The sequence below is a fragment of the Bolinopsis microptera genome, chromosome 12 (genome assembly GCF_026151205.1).
Source record: "Bolinopsis microptera isolate Bmic1 chromosome 12, MBARI_Bmic_1.0, whole genome shotgun sequence".
Taxonomy (NCBI): Eukaryota; Metazoa; Ctenophora; class Tentaculata; order Lobata; family Bolinopsidae; genus Bolinopsis; species Bolinopsis microptera.
This window is the reverse complement of record NC_087083.1, coordinates 1,736,124-1,752,991: the sequence shown is the minus strand read 5'-3', so window position 1 is coordinate 1,752,991 and position 16,868 is coordinate 1,736,124. Positions and strand designations below refer to the sequence as shown.

Genomic DNA, 16,868 nt, shown 5'->3' with positions numbered 1-16,868 from the left:
AAGTCCGTTGAATTTTTTCAAAAATTATTCCACTGAGAACTTATTGTCCAGTATATGACAACTTTTTAATTTCAGATAATTTCAATTTCTATCAGTATCATCGGACTAGACTATATATCATTCTATCATTGGATCAATGAAAAAGAAGTTATTATAAAATTTAAATATTCTAAATATCATGTTATGGCACTTTTGCACTTTCTTTACGGTTCCTCGTTCATTTCTTTGGAGTTACAATTAATATACTTCCACATCTTCTAGATCTCTTATAACTGGTTGTTTATCCAACTCGTAGTTGTAGCGGGTAATGAACGATATCAACTGCTCTACCAGAGATACTAAAATGCCTGAAGTACAACTTGAGCTTTATCTCTAGCCTCAACTTGGCAAAGGCTACCTTCGGTGGTTCATGTCAACGACGATATCTTCTACCATACCAGCCATCTCGATGATTTAGAATTCGAAAACCGGGATATCTTCCGAAGGATGTGGCCGACGTACCTTCATACCTCATCTGCACAGCATTTAACATTTTTAATGCCTAACATCAACGACTGCTTTTCAATTTCTTACTTGTTGTATTGAAAAATTGATTTACAAATTGGGATTTTTAATGGTTTTGTTCGTTCACATAATGTCCGTTCAAAATCAAATAAGGTCCGATAAGGTATGTCGAACATAAATATGTCTCGTAAGGTAGCTGGTTACACCTTGTACATTGTGAAATGTGAAGTTATGTACGTATAACTAACGAATCGATAAAACGGAGTACGGCGGAGACTTGAAGTCGTCTATTCTCGATCAACTTGCCGTAAGGAATCTCCAATACAAAGCCGAACAGCATGAGGTATCTACAATACTTTATCAAACAAAGCTCTGAATCTGCTGTGCCTGTAGCACAGGAGAACGGCACTTTGTCTTCAGCCTGTAGATGCGATAGATTGGTTTATAATTTTTCTTGGGTAATTGCAAATTGTCATTCATTATTATCAGCTGTTTCCTCGTTTTTAAATTGTCATCGTATAGATGTGGATACTGGCGGGGAGGTGATAATTGTTTGTTTACGTTTTAGGAGGCGCCTCTATTCAGCAGGTTGAAGAGGTGATGCAAATTTTGTGTTATAGAACGCTTGTAACACTTGTAACTCCTTCTTGTTACCCCCTTCGAAGGTCCCTAATTATTTTCTGAACGAAAACTTAAAAATAACCGAGAAATCGACCTTCTTATTATCTCATTTTGATGATTATTACTGACCTAAAATTGCACGAAAAATCGATTTAACTTAGTTTCAGAACCTATAAACACTTCCTCATCCCTCAAAATGGATGTTTTATATAGTTAATTTGACCAAAACCCATAATCATGGGTAGAGTGGACCGCTGCCAGTGTCTCTCTTTCCCAAACAAAAGGAAATGATATTAATTTGATTGACCGTTCTCAAATGCAAAATGATACCGAGAATAAAATCGGTCGCTCGCTTTTCCCATTCATTCACGGCTTACGAATTGTAATAAGTTTCGATTGATTACATCAATCAGATGCTGTAAAAATCTCTTTGGGTTGCGTTCGGGTCGATACCTAGTATTTCGGGGTAAGGGTGGTAGTTATTACTTATTGAATTAGCTGAAGTTTATTGAAACTTTATTGCCGAGTACAGCTGCCTTCGGGTAGTTCTTTTTAATGTATTACAATTGTAAATGAATGGGAAAAGCGAGCGACCGATTTCATTCTCGGTATCATTTTGAATTTGAGAACGGTCAATCAAATTAATATCATTTCCTTTTGTTTGGGAAAGAGAGACACTGGCAGCGGTCCACTCTACCCATGATTATGGGTTTTGGTCAAATATCATATATTTTTGATTATAATGTCAGGGTACTTTAATTTTATATAGTTGAAATACAAAATATAAACTGATATCTTCATCAATAAGGAAGAAGTTTCAACGATTTCGAAATTTTTCCTTTAAAAACATTTTCTTGTGTTTAGGTAAGCATATCAGTCGATCACTGACTGAATATGCCACTTTATACTCATTCAAGTTGGCATTAAATTCATATATAATGACATTAAACTGTCGTGGCAAAGCAGAATTTGTTGGAAATCACGAATGAGCAAAATTCTCACCTTTCGCACGTGCAAACTTTGAGCGGTCGTTGCGTGCGCATCCAATACTGAATCGCCGTAAATGTTTTCATGTTGGTGTTTTATATATAGTTTGATAAGCTTGCAAAGTTTCAATGTATTTCAAAAAGAACTGTAATCACAACGGCACTCTATAGTTGACAGAAAATGACGAAAACAGCAATTTTCAGTGATTTTAGCAATTTTCTATAAATTTGGGCGTGTCCCCACGTGTGCAACTTTTCGATTTTCAACTTTAAAACTAGCCTAATGCACAATGTATACCTATAGGAAGCAGAACTGAGCTCCACAACCCAAGGCCTGGCCCAACACCAGAGAATACTAAATCGCAAAATGGACGTTTTTATAAAATAATTCTTCAAAAAAGCACAAACTTCAATGACGAATATCTTTATGAAGGAGCAAGGTAGAAAAACGTTCCGGTAGATTTTCAGAATGCTTAAACAATTATCTAACTTCAATATGTCCTCAAATCTTGAATAAAATTAATTCTTAATGGTGTAAAATCGATTTTAAAAGTGATTACTTTGTCAAAAATCAAGTTTTTAAAACGGTTAACTTGATGACGTCATCAAGGGGTGTTTATGACGTCAAATAATTTTTTTATACAATGTAAACTAAAGTGTAAATAATTATTCGCAAGACCTGTGGTCGGAAATGGCTATATCTTTTATACTTTTGAATCTATGGACACTTAAATACAGGCTATAATTTACTGGCAAAGCGTCTATCCCTGAATATATATGTACTAGTGTAACCCGGCCTACGGCCGGGATTTCACTGCCGCAGTTAAAAAGGGTAGGAGTAATTACCCGCTGAGTCAAAACCCGGATTAGGCGAGCAATTCTATTCGGAGTGCCCTCACGTATCCAATAGTATGCTTAAAAGATAGTAATTCTTAATGAATAATCAATAGAAATTAACCCTTAACACCATGCACCACACCAGCCTATCATATTTGTGAACATGCATTACATTGTCGTATGAAAGTATGAACTCTCTCTACAGTCCAAACAGACCGTTTGAGCACTCCCTCCCCTAATAAGTTTATAGTATTATATGACCATGTAATATATACGCCATGTAATATATACGCTACATATGCAGAGAGAGAGAGAGCTAGCCCCGTAACTCTTGCCGTTCTTCTCAAGCCATTTTATGTAACATATTTTGTGGTACAAAACCATCAATTAAACCACTTACCACCGGCCGATTTTTATAAAATTTGCTTATTGGCTTCGTCAGAGTTTTGTCGGCACTATACCGAAAAAACCAGTCCCGTAACTATTACCGTTTTTTTTGTATAACCGTTCGGAAATTACACACAGACACACACACAGACACACACACAGACACACACACATTCTGGTGTTATTAAGTTGATATCTGTATGTATATGTCCCGACAATCTGTTGTAAAACAGGGGTTCTAGAAAACCCATTTCCCGATGCTCCTGAAACTTGAACCTTTTTTTACAGTCGATTTGGTCAACGTCTAGACGCCCTGCAAAATTTCAGATCTCTAACACAATTTTAACATGGTTTTTAAAGCACCTGAATATGGCGATTTTGGGTTTTTTACCGAATTTCGTATAACATGCTGGCGCGTATTTTGCGCAAATTTCTCAAAAACCTTCACATAACTATTTCTTATTCCTGTCATATTTAAAATTAAATTAGAATGTTTTGAACTTAAATATACCTGCTGAACTACTTTCGATGAGTCTTAATGCTTGAAAAACAATAAAGGGGTATACTAGTAAAGGGGGTAAATAGTAAAGGGGTTAAATAGTAAAGGGGGTAAATAGTAAAGGGGGTAAATAGTAAAGGGGGTAAATAGTAAAGGGGGTAAATAGTAAAGGGGGTAAATAGTAAAGGGGGTAAATAGTAAAGGGGGTAAATAGTAAAGAGGGTAAATAGTATTGTGAATATAAGAGGCACGGTCATGCTTGCCAGCATTGTGATACGAGCAACAAGCAACATATATTTTGATCCTTCTGTTCTACTCATGACCTAGGGCCTAGGGAGTTAAGCTGAAACCGAAAGATCGAGGCAATCCTCACCTTAACTGATTGAACAGGTACTAACACAATTTTCAGATAGAAATGTTTGTTGCAATATGTTTATTGCAGCTTTGCAACTTGAGTGAAGAGCAGAGTACGAAAACTCAAAACACACAGCATGTTAGCAACTCATTTTTGTGACTGTTTCTCACCTACCATTGTGCGAGACATCGATTTAAGTTGGTTTCACAGCCCAACAACACTCAAAATTCATGTTTTACTCAAGCAAAGAACATTTCGATTCTGCAACGAAAGAACAAGGCTATCGTTTCGTTAACAACTCGAACAGGTACTATCACAATTTTCAGTCAAAAGAAACACAATGAAGGTAGGTAACCAACACCATGATATAACAATCATAATAACAACTGAATTAAAGTTTTTTCTGAACGACGGGCAGCCATGCACTCGCCACTCCGTGATCCTGACCGAGCGACCAATTGTAATAGAGGTGTCGTGTCTATCTGTATTTGACCCTCTGTTCAATTTGTTATCTCTACCACAGCTTGGCTCGGCAATTTCAAGGTGCTCATATCTGTACCGCGGTACACACGCCATGATTATGTCATGAACTAGAAATATTTGTACAGAATACAAGTCACATTCACATTTCACATACTTGAATTAACATTTTAACCCTAATTTTGATAGCTTTGAGCAACTAAAGTTCGTGGCTTTCAAGTGTCAAGGTTAAGCCTACAGGAGGACATGACATTTAGGGTTAAGTTTGACCCAATTTCTTGAGCTTACCAGGTTCTACCATGTGTCAGGAGCTGTTGGGACGCTTAATGTAAATAGTCCACCCCGGGTTTGACCAGGTGACATTTAAATCCACCGCTGTAGTATCTGTTGTTATCTATCATACGTTCAATAATCACTGTTCTAATAGTGACCTGTTACTCTGTTCGGCAACTCTTCTGCATCTGCATGAGGTCAAATGAGAAACTGAGAGGGTGCACGTGAACGCTAACAGGGTGCATGTCAGGCGTCAGCACATGACCCATGAAGCAAATTCTTAGTTGCCTGTTTAAATTTCTTCCTCATTTATCGTTTTAGTAAAAAAATTCCTTTTTTAATCAATCTTCAGTCAGAACTTTAAACCAGGGGAATCGATCCATAATTGGCATCCGTACGGCAAATATAAAGTGGTGTGAAGAGTTTATACACACGTTCATCAAGTTATTCTGTTACACACAATGTTTATCTTCTTTGTTAACAATAGCCTCGTGATGCTAAGGAGAATATTTCAACTAATGTTAAGATTCGCTGAGACCTATTGACGGGGCATGTATTACATTTTCTTATTGTCCTGCTGGTTTGTTGACGAACTTTAGTACGTAAATCGTCCGATAGTTAGTGAGAATAGGAGCAATTGGTTTACAATAGCTCAAAGCTATCAAGATAAACCCGAAGTGATTCGATTTCGAATGAAATCTACTGGAAATCCATTCATCACGGCTGTGAATCAAAATAGGATTTATATCGTGGGAATATCTACAGAGGTATGGAACTATGATAATTATGAGAAACCCCGGCACTGGTCATATCCGGCGGTTTTTACATTTACGAGCCGACTATCTCCTAGACAGCTATTGACAGCCTGACAGGGCGGCTCACTCAAATTTGAACTGTGACACGTCCAAATTCCACGTTAAATTGGGTTTAAATGTAGTAACCAGATTCATTATAAATAACATTAATGTCATGATAATCAATAGGACCATCAGCTGGTTAGGTTAGCGTGTACAAAATATGTAATAAATTGTTGGACGTGGGTATGGTGACCAGCCTCACAGAGCTAGCTCTATGAGGCTGGCCAACAAACCAGCAGGACAATAAGAAAATGTAAAACATGCCCCTTCAATTGGTCTCAGTGAATCTTAACATTAGTTGAAATATTCTCCTTAGTATCACGAAGCTATTTATAAGTAGGTGCCCATCCTAACAATGATTTGTGAGAGAGCAGCAGTATTATGAGAACAATAATTTTCTTTACATCCAGCCAGAGAAGCTGTATCAGGTCAGCATCAATAATATGAGACCGGTAATCACTAATCCGTCTGTTCTGATTCATGGCTTAATAGAATAGACGAAAAACTTGTTAGATGATTTAAGGAAAGATTTTGATATCTGACCTCTGCGGGGGTTGAATAATCTAATAATAGTTGCAAAACTCTCTCCTACAGATTGCAAATCTAATTGTCCAGGTAAGAACCATTCCAACTGCTTTCTACTTAATAAAAAACAACGTACTATAAAGCATAAGTTTCCTGCTCATCGATCAATTTCTTTGATAAATTGATTCCACAAATTTCCATAATCTAATATCCGAGCAAGGTACATGTCTCCTGAATTCTTGAATGATGTTCCAAATCTTTTCCTAAATCGAAAAACACATACCTTCGCAGTTCGCTGTGAAGCAAGGGAAATTTTCGTCGATTCATATTTATTAGCACGTCGAGTCCATACGATTCATTGTCCATTAGTTCATTGTTAGCACAGCTGCTGTGTCCAGCTTTATAGGTATTTCGCCATGGGCCTGTATATATTGAGAAACCTGCCTCTGAGGTCTGTATATAAGTGTTACTATTATCAGGGAAAGTAGTTTTCTCGTGCCATTCAACAGACAGAGTGGCCTCACACTCTTGAGTGGCCCTTAGGTTTTCCTGGCTTTAATAGCTTAATTCAAATGCCATCACGTGTGGCTATGTTTAGCTATTTTGCTGATATGCCAACGAAATTAACTTGCTCAAAAGTTTAAAAACATGGTTTAATGAGTGATTATGGTGTGTGTATATCTAAAAATGTCCAGCTTATAAGTATAAGGTGCCCATCCTACTCCTAGCGGTTATTTGTGAGACAGCTTTTCTTTACATCCAGCCAGAGAAGCTGTATCAGGTCATCATATTCATAAAAAAGGTATGAGACCGGTAATCACTATTCGGAATCCGTCTATTCATTCTATAGAATAGACAGAAAACTTGCTGGATAATTTACGGAAAGATTTTAATATCTGACCTCTGGGGGTTGAATAATCTAATAATAGTTGCAAAACTCTCTCCTCATGTAGATTGCAAATCTGATTGTCCAGGTAACAACCATTCCAACTGCTTAATAAAAAACAACGTACTATAAAGTATAAGTTTCCTGGTCATCAATCCATTTATTTGATAAATGGATTCCACAAATTTCCATAATCTAATATCCGAGCAAGGTTAAATATGTCTCCTGAATTCTTGAATGATGTTCCAAATCTTTTCCTTGATCAAAAAACACGTACCATCGCTCTGACGCAAAGCAAATTTTCGTAGATTCATAATTATTAACTGCATTAAGAGGGTTAAGAATTTCACCTACAAAAGAAATCAGGATACGTCGCGTCCATACGATGTTAGTTTATTGTCAGCTGCTGTGTCCAGCTTTATAGGTATTTCGCCATGGGCCTGTATATATTGAGCAACCTGCCTCTGAGGTCTGTGTATAAGTGTTACTGTTATCAGGGAAAGTAGTTTTCTCGTGCCATTCAACAGACAGAGTGGCCTCACACTCTTGAGTGGCCCTTAGGTTTTCCTGGCTTTAAGAGCTTAATTCTAATGCCATCACGTGTGACTGTGTTTAGCTATCTTTATGCAAATTTTGCTGATAACGAAATTAACTTGCTCAAAAGTTTTTAAAAATGGTTTAATGAGTGATTATGGTGTGTGTATATCTAAAAATGTCCAGCTTATAAGTATAAGGTGCCCATTCTACTCCTAGCGGTTATTTGTGAGACAGCAGTAATATTATGAGAACAATCCTTTTCTTTACATCCAGCCAGAGAAGCTGTATCAGGTCATCATAAAGATGGTATGAGACCGGTAATCACTAATCGGAATCCGTCTATTCTGATTCATGGCTTAATAGAATAGACAGAAAACTGTAAGCAAGGTACATGTCTCCTGAATTCTTGAATGATGTTCCAAATCTTTTCCTAAATCGAAAAACACATACCTTCGCAGTTCGCTGTGAAGCAAGGGAAATTTTCGTCGATTAATATTTATTAGCACGTCGAGTCCATACGATGTTAGCACAGCTGCTGTGTCCAGCTTTACAGACATTTCGCCATGGGCCTGTATATATTGAGCAACCTGCCTCTGAGGTCTGTGTATAAGTGTTACTGTTATCAGGGAAAGTAGTTTTCTCGTGCCATTCAACAGACAGTGTCAAGAGTGGCCTCACACTCTTGAGTGGCCCTTAGGTTTTCCTGGCTTTAAGGGCTTAATTTTAATACCATCACGTATGGTTGTGTTTAGCTATATGAGTGCAAATTTTGCTGATATGCCAATGAAATTAACGTTTAAAAAGGTGTATCTTGAGTCCCTAGCGTATCGAGCAGATATAAATGCCCGTAAGACTAATTGAACTTCTACTAATAACAGTTATACGATCATTACAGTATTACACATTGCACTCAAATTAACCAAAAACCTGCTATATTTTGACAAATCCTGCAAGAATCAACATTTTTGTCCACCTTAAACTTTACTAAAAAACCTGCCAATTTAAGTTAAATCACGCAACAAATTGATTCGAATTATCTAACCTCACGTAGGATTTGCTACACGTTGTATACCTCTCGTGCACGCGATCAAAAGGGGTTGCAGCGGGTGTCATGAACGCATGAGATCTGTACTAAATCTGCAGCATTCGACTTTTTATTTAACGGAAAACCTGCCTTATAAGAACGAACCTGCTGTGTGTTAGTGGGTAGTGGAAAGATAAGGCAGGTTTTGTCATATTTTGTCATATTTTTACAAGTTATATCTTATATTCCTTTAATCATTTAAGATAATGGATAGAGCTGCAAAGCGCCTCGGCTACTCACTGCGTACTGCAGTTTATAAATTTGAATTAAAGGGTATGTTTTTGTTGTTGTTGTAGCTGAGCTTAATGTCTGATTGTAGCTTTTTTAGGCTGCTATAAGTATAAACCCCTCTGGGATACTGCTAATGAACGTGATAGAAAATAAGTTGCGGCGTTATTTTGTAAATAATCCCTGCACAGATTTAACAATCCTACTCCTCATTATCATCGGTTGTTTTCATTTCCTAGCAGAAAACCCGGGTTCAAATCCGGTCGGATGCAAGTCGGCCAGTTACCATGAAGCTGTGATTTCAGCTTCGGCTGGTGATACACAGTCTCTGGCTCGTAGGACTAACCCCCTACAGCTAGTATTGTGCTTTGGCACAGAGTGGCTTAGGGTTACTGAAAAGGAGATAAGCACCTCAGGCCATCCCAAAGTTCGGGGGAGACCTGCCCTTGTATCTTGTATTTTGTGTTTTCATTACGTTGAGTTACATTTCATCAGCTGTATCTTATTTTTAGGTCGGGATGAACATTTTTGACGCCTGATTTTTAGAGTCCTGTTTTTTTAAATATCAAAACTGACATTTATTAACAATATATCTACAGTAGCCTAAAGCAAAGAAGCTAAAATGAATATAGCAATAGCTATAATAGTGGCAATGGTGGCACGAGCTCAATCGCTTGATTGTTACCATGGGTGCAGAGACGTAAGTTTGGAATCAGGGGCTACAAATACCTGTGACTCAGACAGCGTTGATCAGGTATAACCAGCTAGCTGCTAGCGTATAAGCGTATGCATTTATTCCACTCAAGTATATTTATAATAGGTGGTCGTTCACATATATTATTACGTAATCAGCCGAGGGGGGAGGTGGTTTCCAAATGATTACGCTAGTGTAATCTTGATACACTAGATATGTGTAAAACTGATTACGGAAGGGGGAGGGGGGTCAAAAAAGTGATTGCGTAATATGAGAACGACCGCTAATATCTTACCATCTAAGCATCTAGGGCCAAAATTTAGTTGGGTATTATTTATTCGAATGTATATTTATTGATAGATTGTGTGATAAATTGGTGATAAATAATAAAATTGTCTTTTTTTAGTGTTCGGAGGGTGAAGTGTGCTCAGCTCTTGAGGTGACCTTTTATGAGGGTGCCAGGTTCGGCTATATGAAAAGTTATAAATGTATGAACCGGGCAGATGTGTGGGCAGACTTGGATACATGTAGGGAATCAAAATCTGAATTTGCCCATATTTTGAACGATATGACGGAGTATAAGTGTTCATATCAAACATGCGACTATGACTTGTGTATCTCACTTCAGTCACCAGGTAAGATATACATATTTTTCACAATTTATTTGACTAAAACCCATAATCATGGGTAGAGTGGATCGCAACAGTGTCTCTCTCTCTCTATCAAACAAAAGGAAATGATATTAATCTGAAAAACTGTCCGCAAATGCAGATTTATTATACCGAGAATGAAATCGGTCGCTCACTTTTCCGATTCATTTACAATTGTAATAGTTTAAAAAGCTTCGGGCGTGTCCTCACGTGTGCAACTTTTCGATTTTCAACATTAAAACTAGCCTGTTACACAGTTTAGACCTTCAGGAAGCAAATTAAGCTCCAAAACCCAAGGAATGGCCAAACACCAGAGAATAATAAATCACAACTTTTGTGTTTTTATAAAATTATTCTTCAAAAAAGCACTAGGTTCAAGGTAGAAAACCTTTCCGGTAGATTTTCAGAATGTTTGAACAAATATCTATAAATACTAACCTACAAATTTCCTCAGATTTTGAATAAAATTACTCCTTCATGGTGTAAAATTGATTTGAAAATGGAAAAGTTGTTGTTTTGTCAAAAATCAAGTTTGATTGAATGTATTTTCAGAAGAGCCTTGGTGGATAACTAAGCCTCCTATTACTGAAATTAGTGAGTTAACAAAATTATTGATCAGACCAACTGAGTCTATAAAAACGATTCGAGTCTTTTTATGTCTCACTACTTTAAAATGGAAGGCACGCTCATTTAATACGGCTGAAGATTTATTATAAACTAAACTCAACTTACTTTTCATTTCATCTCAACTTTCTTTATTTACAATTTTTTAAATCTAAGAACAGTAAACTAAAACAGCTTCATACTTAAAGATGACCCTTGTTGGTAGTAATCATCTCATCAATGTCTTGTCCTCAGATATACTCCTATAACTCTAGTTTCGTTTAAAGCAGACATACAGTAAGATGAAGCATCTTGCTTAATGGCTAGGGTTAGGGCTGGAGTCAGATTAGAGGGATAAGCTGATAAAGTTTTGAATAGTCACTAAGAAACACTTAGAGAACGTGTTAAAGTATAAGTCACGTGATTGTCGAGTGAATAAGAGTATAACTTTCGATCTTAATAGTTGAATAAGTTTTTCGAGTGATTCATGTTGAGCAAAACAACAGTCATGGACCAAATATTGGTTTTATGACGACAATTAACTGCCATACTTATTTATAATAACTGTTATCTAACTGAGTGGTCTTGTTAGTCACGAAATCAAGCCATTTAATCATCATGTTATGTTTCTAACCCTGTACGATGCATGAAGTGTTGCAAATTGTTGCCTCAGGTGCCTCACTGCCTCAAAACTGGTGCTTCAAGGGCCTCAAAGTTGTGCTTCAAGGGCCTCAGAGTGGTGCCTTGAGTGCATCAGTGCCTCAAAGCGTCACAAGGTTATCTGAAGAAACTCCAACGGGAGACGATTGTGTTGATAAAGCGGATTCAGCCACTGAAAAATCATATAGTTTCTCAAACAGTTATACTGCGTTATTAACACTGTCCACTGATCACTTGGTCGCCTTTACCGCGCCTGATTCACAAATACCCGATTTAATGCGCCCCAATTTATTGCAAACCCCAATATACCTCACTATTCACTATTGTAAGCGAGAAACTGTTCTTGTTTTTGCTATAACAATGTTTCTAAAAAGAATACCCAATGGATTATCTCCCACTCCACTTCCAGACGATTGTGTTGACAGAGCAGACAATGATGGATCAGAGTACAGGGGAAAGGTAGCTGTCACAGAATCAGGACACAAATGCCAGAAATGGGACTCTCAATCACCTAACATACATGGTGTAACACCATCGAAGTAAATTTTCTTGTTGCTTTTTAAACCGTTCTACACTTCTAAAGTTATCCAAACTTTTTCTTGTTGCTTCTTATTTGGATTTATTCTTTTTTATGTTTGAGACCATCATGGTAACTTTGCAGATGGTATATTGATAATAATCACTCTGTTTACCCACATAAGTATAATTATAATATTTTAGGAAAAGACCTCATCATAAAAACATTTTCAGGTACCCTAATTCAGGACTGCAAGAGAACTATTGCAGAAATCCAGACGGGTAAGTTTTCAATATCTGGTAGTGTTCCATAATTATTGTCATTAAGTCGACCACAAGGTATGGGCACAAACATTTATAAAATAAAATCTACACAAAATTGCAATGAAGATGGATTTGGAAATATAAATGATCTATGAAATTTCTTTTCTGAAATTTTCCATTTTAACAGATGTCATTATTTTCCTCAGTGAACCAGGCGCCTGGTGTTATAATGCTGAGGGAACTAGTCCTCGATTTGAGCTCTGTGCTATACCTACTTGCCCTGGTAAACGGTCTTTTGATGTTCAAACTAAATACTCATATAGCAGCGATGTGCGGCGTACGTGTATACAGAATCGAGTTAAATAGGTTATTGGTAACTCAAATCACTTACGGCTGCAGTTTGTGTACCTAGTCCCAGCTTTGCCACTAGAATATGTTTGAACATTATGAGGCTCGGCCACGCCCTTCTCAAATGAACTAGAGGTCTGAAAATGTCTGCATGGACTCTTGAGATAAAATCAGACAGCCACTGAAAAATAATATACATTCTCAAACAGTTACTGCGTTATTAAATATTAACACTGTCCACTGATTACTTGGTCGCCTTTACCGCACCTGATACACAGATACTGAGATACCCGATTTAATGCGTCCCAATTCACTGCAAACCCCAATATACCTCACTAATCACTATTGTAAGCGAGAAACTGTTCTTGTTTTTTCTATAACAATGTTTCCAAAAAGAATAACCAATGGATTAGCTCTTGTTCCACTCCCTGCAGAACCAGATTGTGTTGACAGTGCAGACAATGATGGATCAGAGTACAGGGGAAAGGTAGCTGTCACAAAATCAGGACACAAATGCCAGAAATGGGACTCTCAATCACCTAACATCCATGGTGTTACTCCATCGAAGTAAATTTTCTTGTTGCTTTTTAAACCGTTCTACACTTCTAAAGTTATCCAAACTTTTTCTTGTTGCTTCTTATTTGGATTTATTCTTTTTTATGTTTGAGACCATCATGGTAACTTTGCAGATGGTATATTGATAATAATCACTCTGTTTACCCACATAAGTATAATTATAATATTTTAGGAAAAGACCTCATCATAAAAACATTTTCAGGTACCCTAATTCAGGACTGCAAGAGAACTATTGCAGAAATCCAGACGGGTAAGTTTTCAATATCTGGTAGTGTTCCATAATTATTGTCATTAAGTCGACCACAAGGTATGGGCACAAACATTTATAAAATAAAATCTACACAAAATTGCAATGAAGATGGATTTGGAAATATAAATGATCTATGAAATTTCTTTTCTGAAATTTTCCATTTTAACAGATGTCATTATTTTCCTCAGTGAACCATTCGCCTGGTGTTATAATGCTGATGGAACTAGTCCTCGATGGGAAGTCTGTGATATACCTACATGTGGTAATTAACTGTGGTGAGTTCTGTAATTTTTTAAGGTCCAATTTATTACTTGTATTATAGTAGGGAACTGTGGCGTGTGCACTTTTTTGCACAAGGTTTTTTGCAATTGAATCGAGTTAAATAAGTTATTCTAACTTGTAATAAGTTATTGATAACTCAAATCACTTACGGCCACAGTTTGTGTAGCTAGTCCTAGCTACTTCATTGGAAGTTATTAATAATTTTGAACGGACATTAAAATGAACACCAAAGGTCAGTCAACATACATTGGCCTTTATAGCTCAGTCAGTGAGTGCCTGATTAAGATTATATTGTTATGACTTGCTATTATCACTCATTCGTGGAATATATCCAATCAAAGAAAATTCATGTTAATTTTTTCGAATGAAGATTCATTTTTGCAATTATTTGATAGATAATTTTAATAAAACAAATATTTAATAATATAAAACAAAGAGTATGCAATGTATGCAATGTTCCTACTTCCTGTAACATCACTGTAGACCGCTCTTCCATCGGTTTTTTTCAGTGACCAATCCAAAACCAAATCTTGAAGTTACACGAAACATGGAAGCCTGTGAGCAGGTCAAATCCTGGGGTTACACGAGACGTGGTAGTCTGTGAGCGTGTTAAATCCTGAGGTTACACAAGACGTGGTCAGTGGTAGCCTGTGAACGTTTCAAATATTGAGGTAATTACACGAGAAATGGTAGCCTGTGAGCGTGTAAACCACTCCTCTATCGTTGTTTTGAGCGTCCGATCCAAAATCATTTCCTAGGGTACACGAGAAATGGTAGCCTGTGAGCGTGTAGACTGCTCCTCTATCGTTGTTTTGAGTGTCCGCTCCAAAATAAAATCCTTGGGTTAAACAAGATATGGATTATGGGAGCCTGTGAGCGTGTTAGTTTCCTGCGGAAGGTGTTATTTGCATGTGGACAAATCAATTATGCTGAGGTTCTAAAATTAGTAGAGGCTATTAAGGCCTTTCCTTTGTTGTAGATATGGCTAGTCCCTTCCTTAGGTTAGAAACACCCATGCACCTCCTGTTCGAGCCATCCACCCCGGCCCACACCGCGTGGAAGTTCAGTGAGGTTTTTCGTGGGGCAAGTTATGAGGCATCACCAATAAAGCAATAACGAGTTTATTCATTACGTGTGATCGACCTTGCTAAATCACTCTACAGTCGATCTTCGAGATTTTAAAAAAAGTTTAAACCAAATTGAATAGATGTATTTTCGGAATCACCCCTATGACATAGGGTTAAAATGCTCCCCTGGCGAGATATTGGCAAAAAACTGTATAGATCACGTGAAATGATCGTATAAGGAAGTTGGTCTAATTTCTCGTTAGGGTTAGGGTCTTAGCATATACTTTTGCATGGGATTTGGTTAGAGTTCGGGTTGGGATCAGATTAGAGGGTCGAATAGTCCTTCGGGGCCAGCTATATAATATTAGAGAACAGATTGAAGAATAATAGAGAACAAGTTTTAAAAAGTCACGTGACAGTGGAGTGTATAGAATAATCAATCATTTGCATCATCCACGTGTGATCAGGTGATTGGATTGACAAAAAAGCTTCCGTTATTTTTTCTCCGGCAAAATATTTGGAGTTGAAGTATCGCATCGGTCATATTTGGTTTTTGTAATGATCAATTTAAGTTACGGTTATATTTAAAATGTTTATATCTAATTGTCGAATAAATATTTGCAGGTCATCAGTTAGCCAGACAACTAAAAAGGAGCTGATGTACAAGAAGTTCAAACGAAAAGGATTATACAATTTAAATTTAGTGACTGAAATTTGCAGCAACTGGACTGTTTAAGTTTTTTTGAACTTCATTGTTTTCATATTATAAAGTCTTTATGCATATAATTTTTTGGAGCATCAAACGTCTTTAAATCAGGATATACGCATATTATTATTATATATGTTTACTAGTATGTTATTTAATAAAGGGATATACTCGTAAAATATTTATTTCAAATATTCAAGAACGTCGACGATTTCAACTCGGCGCGTTTTGTTAATAGTAGATTATAAACCTAAAAGTACAATATGTTATACTACCTTATGATATATTTTAATTTGTCTTAAAACTGCATCATTATTTTGAGTGGGGTAAACCATGATTCCAAATCAAATTATTCAGACTTCAGGTTGTTAAGTTTATTAAGTTAATAGGCCACACCCTTTTTTTACGCTCACGCAAGTAGCAGTTTAAATTGGCCAGTTGGTAGATCACCGACCGGCTATAAGCCGGCTACTAACCGGCTATAAGCCGGCTTAGAGCCGGCTACAATTTTTATAGCCGGCTATAAGCCGGCTTATAGCCGGTTAGTAGCCGCTTACATTTGTTGTTGAGCGACGGCTATCAGCCGGTTATAAGCCTGCTATTAGCCGTTTTGGTATTAAAAGTGGTTATAAGCCGGTTATAAGATATTAACTCAACTACATCGTACTGAACGATAGTCAGGAGCCGGCTATAAGAAATTCAGTGAAAACGGCTATTAGCCGGTTATAAGCCGGCTATTAGCCGTTTAGGTATCGAAAGTGGTTATAAGCCGGTTATAAGATATTAACTCAGTTCAGTACGATGAAGTTAAGTTAATATCTTATAGCCGGCTTATAGCCGGCTTATAACCACTTTCGATACCTAAACGGCTAATAGCCGGCTTATAACCGGCTAATAGCCGTTTTCGCTGAATTTCTTATAGCCGGCTCCTGACTATCGTTCAGTACGATGAAGTTGAGTTAATATCTTATAACCGGCTTATAGCCGGCTTATAGCCGGCTTATAACCACTTTCGATACCTAAACGGCTAATAGCCGGCTTATAACCGGCTAATAGCCGTTTTCACTGAATTTCTTATAGCCGATACCTAAACGGCTAATAGCCGGCTTATAACCGGCTAATAGCCGTCGCTCAACAACAAATGTAAGCGGCTATTAACCGGCTATAAGCCGGCTTATAGCCGGCTATAAAAA

At 37.2% G+C, this 16,868-nt stretch overlaps 1 protein-coding gene across 1 annotated transcript; it reads left to right on the top strand.

Annotated features, from left to right (window-relative positions):
* Nucleotides 1-9,658: 9,658 nt before the first annotated feature.
* LOC134824220 (plasminogen-like) lies at nt 9,659-15,854 on the top strand. The gene is made up of 10 exons (XM_063835997.1): nt 9,659-9,813; nt 10,160-10,388; nt 10,956-10,997; nt 12,076-12,205; nt 12,417-12,464; nt 12,653-12,729; nt 13,229-13,361; nt 13,573-13,620; nt 13,809-13,895; nt 15,594-15,854. Exons 1-9 carry the CDS (start codon nt 9,682-9,684, stop codon nt 13,888-13,890), a joined length of 921 nt encoding a protein of 306 aa, XP_063692067.1. The 5' UTR covers nt 9,659-9,681; the 3' UTR covers nt 13,891-13,895; nt 15,594-15,854.
* Nucleotides 15,855-16,868: the final 1,014 nt, after the last annotated feature.

What these genes read in the sequence shown, in the direction of transcription:
- LOC134824220 (XM_063835997.1), top strand. Translation starts at nt 9,682, where the DNA reads ATGAATATAGCAATAGCTATAATAGTGGCAATGGTGGCACGAGCTCAA. An exon ending in TATTGCAGAAATCCAGACGG is followed by an intron (nt 12,465 to 12,652) that starts GTAAGTTTTCAA and finishes TATTTTCCTCAG; the next exon opens with TGAACCAGGCGCCTGGTGTT. An exon ending in TATTGCAGAAATCCAGACGG is followed by an intron (nt 13,621 to 13,808) that starts GTAAGTTTTCAA and finishes TATTTTCCTCAG; the next exon opens with TGAACCATTCGCCTGGTGTT.